The sequence below is a fragment of the Corvus brachyrhynchos genome, unplaced genomic scaffold (genome assembly GCF_000691975.1).
Source record: "Corvus brachyrhynchos isolate BGI_N302 unplaced genomic scaffold, ASM69197v1 scaffold4, whole genome shotgun sequence".
Lineage (NCBI taxonomy): Eukaryota > Metazoa > Chordata > Aves > Passeriformes > Corvidae > Corvus > Corvus brachyrhynchos.
Genome location: NW_008237878.1, coordinates 2,825,631 through 2,827,032, shown reverse-complemented (window position 1 = coordinate 2,827,032; position 1,402 = coordinate 2,825,631). Strand labels below are relative to the sequence as shown.

Below are 1,402 nucleotides of genomic sequence, written 5' to 3'. Positions count from 1 at the left end.
AGCCCGCCGGCATGGGGGGTGGCAGGCCCTGGGGTCGGTGTTCACCAGCCCCCGTGGTCGCTGGACGCTGCAGGCATGGCAGCCTTCCTGGACCCCTTCCCACCTGTCTTCCCCCACGCAGGCCCGATGTCCTCTTCCTGCACGGCCAGGCATTCACCTCCAAGACGTGGGAGGCCTTGGGCACGCTGGCACTGCTCGCTGGAGAAGGCTACCGTGTGGTCGCAATAGATCTGCCTGGTAGGACCATGGCACTGTGCTTAGCTGATCACTTTGGGCAGCTCCAGTCCCTCATCTTAGTCGCTGCTGGGCTCTGGATCTCTTTAGGGAGGGCTCTGGATGGCTACTGGTGATTCCTGGGGCAGTGTGCTCGGGATTTGTCACTGTCCTGGGCCATTGATGGCTGCGACTGTACAACCCTGGGGCTTCAGCAAGTGTCCATTTTTTGACAAGCCATTGAACCCTGGTGAGGAGAGACCATTGCAGGCTGCACAGTGCCCCCTGACCACCCTATGCCCTCTTCCCCATACCAGGCTATGGGGATTCGCCCCCAGTGGAGATGGTGGTGACGGCACAAGGCCGGAGGACTTTCCTGGACCATGTCCTCCAGGAGCTGGGCATGCAGAGGCCTGTTCTCGTCAGCCCCTCCATGAGCGGCCGCTTTGCCCTGCCCTTCCTCCTGGCACATGGGGACCGGCTGGCCGGCTTCGTGCCCATTGCACCTGTGGGCACCAAGGACTACACTGCTGAGCAGTACCAGGGGGTCCAGGTGGGTTGTTGGGCTCTTGGGGGCTGTCCTGGGTATTGGTGAGCCTTGTGAGCCAGCTGGCTGCAGGGTGATGTGGAGGGTGGCACTGTTTTGGGGTGAGTGAGGGGGACCTGTGTCCCCCAGCTCATGAGGGTGCTGGCACCTGCCTCCCCTCAGCTTTGCAGCCCCCTGCGGTGACAGTCCAGGGGGAGCGTGGTGGCCATTTACCCCTCTGACAGCTGCTCTTGTTTTCTCTCTCCCCTTACCAAGACGCCCACCCTGATCCTGTATGGTGACCGTGACACAAGCCTGGCTCCCCAGGCCCTGCAGAACCTCCAGCACCTCCCTAAGCACCGTGTGGCCGTGCTGCCCGGTGCTGGCCATGCCTGCTACCTGGACAAGCCAGAGGACTTCCACCGGGCCCTGCTGGGCTTCCTGCACCAGCTGAAGTGAGCGCTGCCTCCTCCCTGCCAAGCAGAAGGCGTCCAAGGGATTGGGAGACACAGAGAGCTGGCATGAGGGGTGCTGTTCCCTCTTGGGGTACCCCCAGGGTGGCGGGGGTGGGGACTGGCGGTGTCCCTTGCTGGCAGGACAGGGTGTCGTCTGTCACGAGATCAATAAACTGATGCTGCTCTGCTTTCTGCGTGTGTCCCCAAG

General features: G+C 62.6%; 1 protein-coding gene across 1 annotated transcript; it reads left to right on the top strand.

Annotated features, from left to right (window-relative positions):
* Positions 1-6: 6 nt before the first annotated feature.
* On the top strand, positions 7-1,383 carry ABHD14A (abhydrolase domain containing 14A). Its single transcript, XM_017732326.1, has 3 exons — positions 7-237; positions 531-766; positions 1,016-1,383. The coding sequence occupies exons 1-3, from the start codon at positions 12-14 to the stop codon at positions 1,196-1,198; spliced, it is 645 nt and encodes a 214-aa protein (XP_017587815.1). The 5' UTR covers positions 7-11; the 3' UTR covers positions 1,199-1,383.
* Positions 1,384-1,402: the final 19 nt, after the last annotated feature.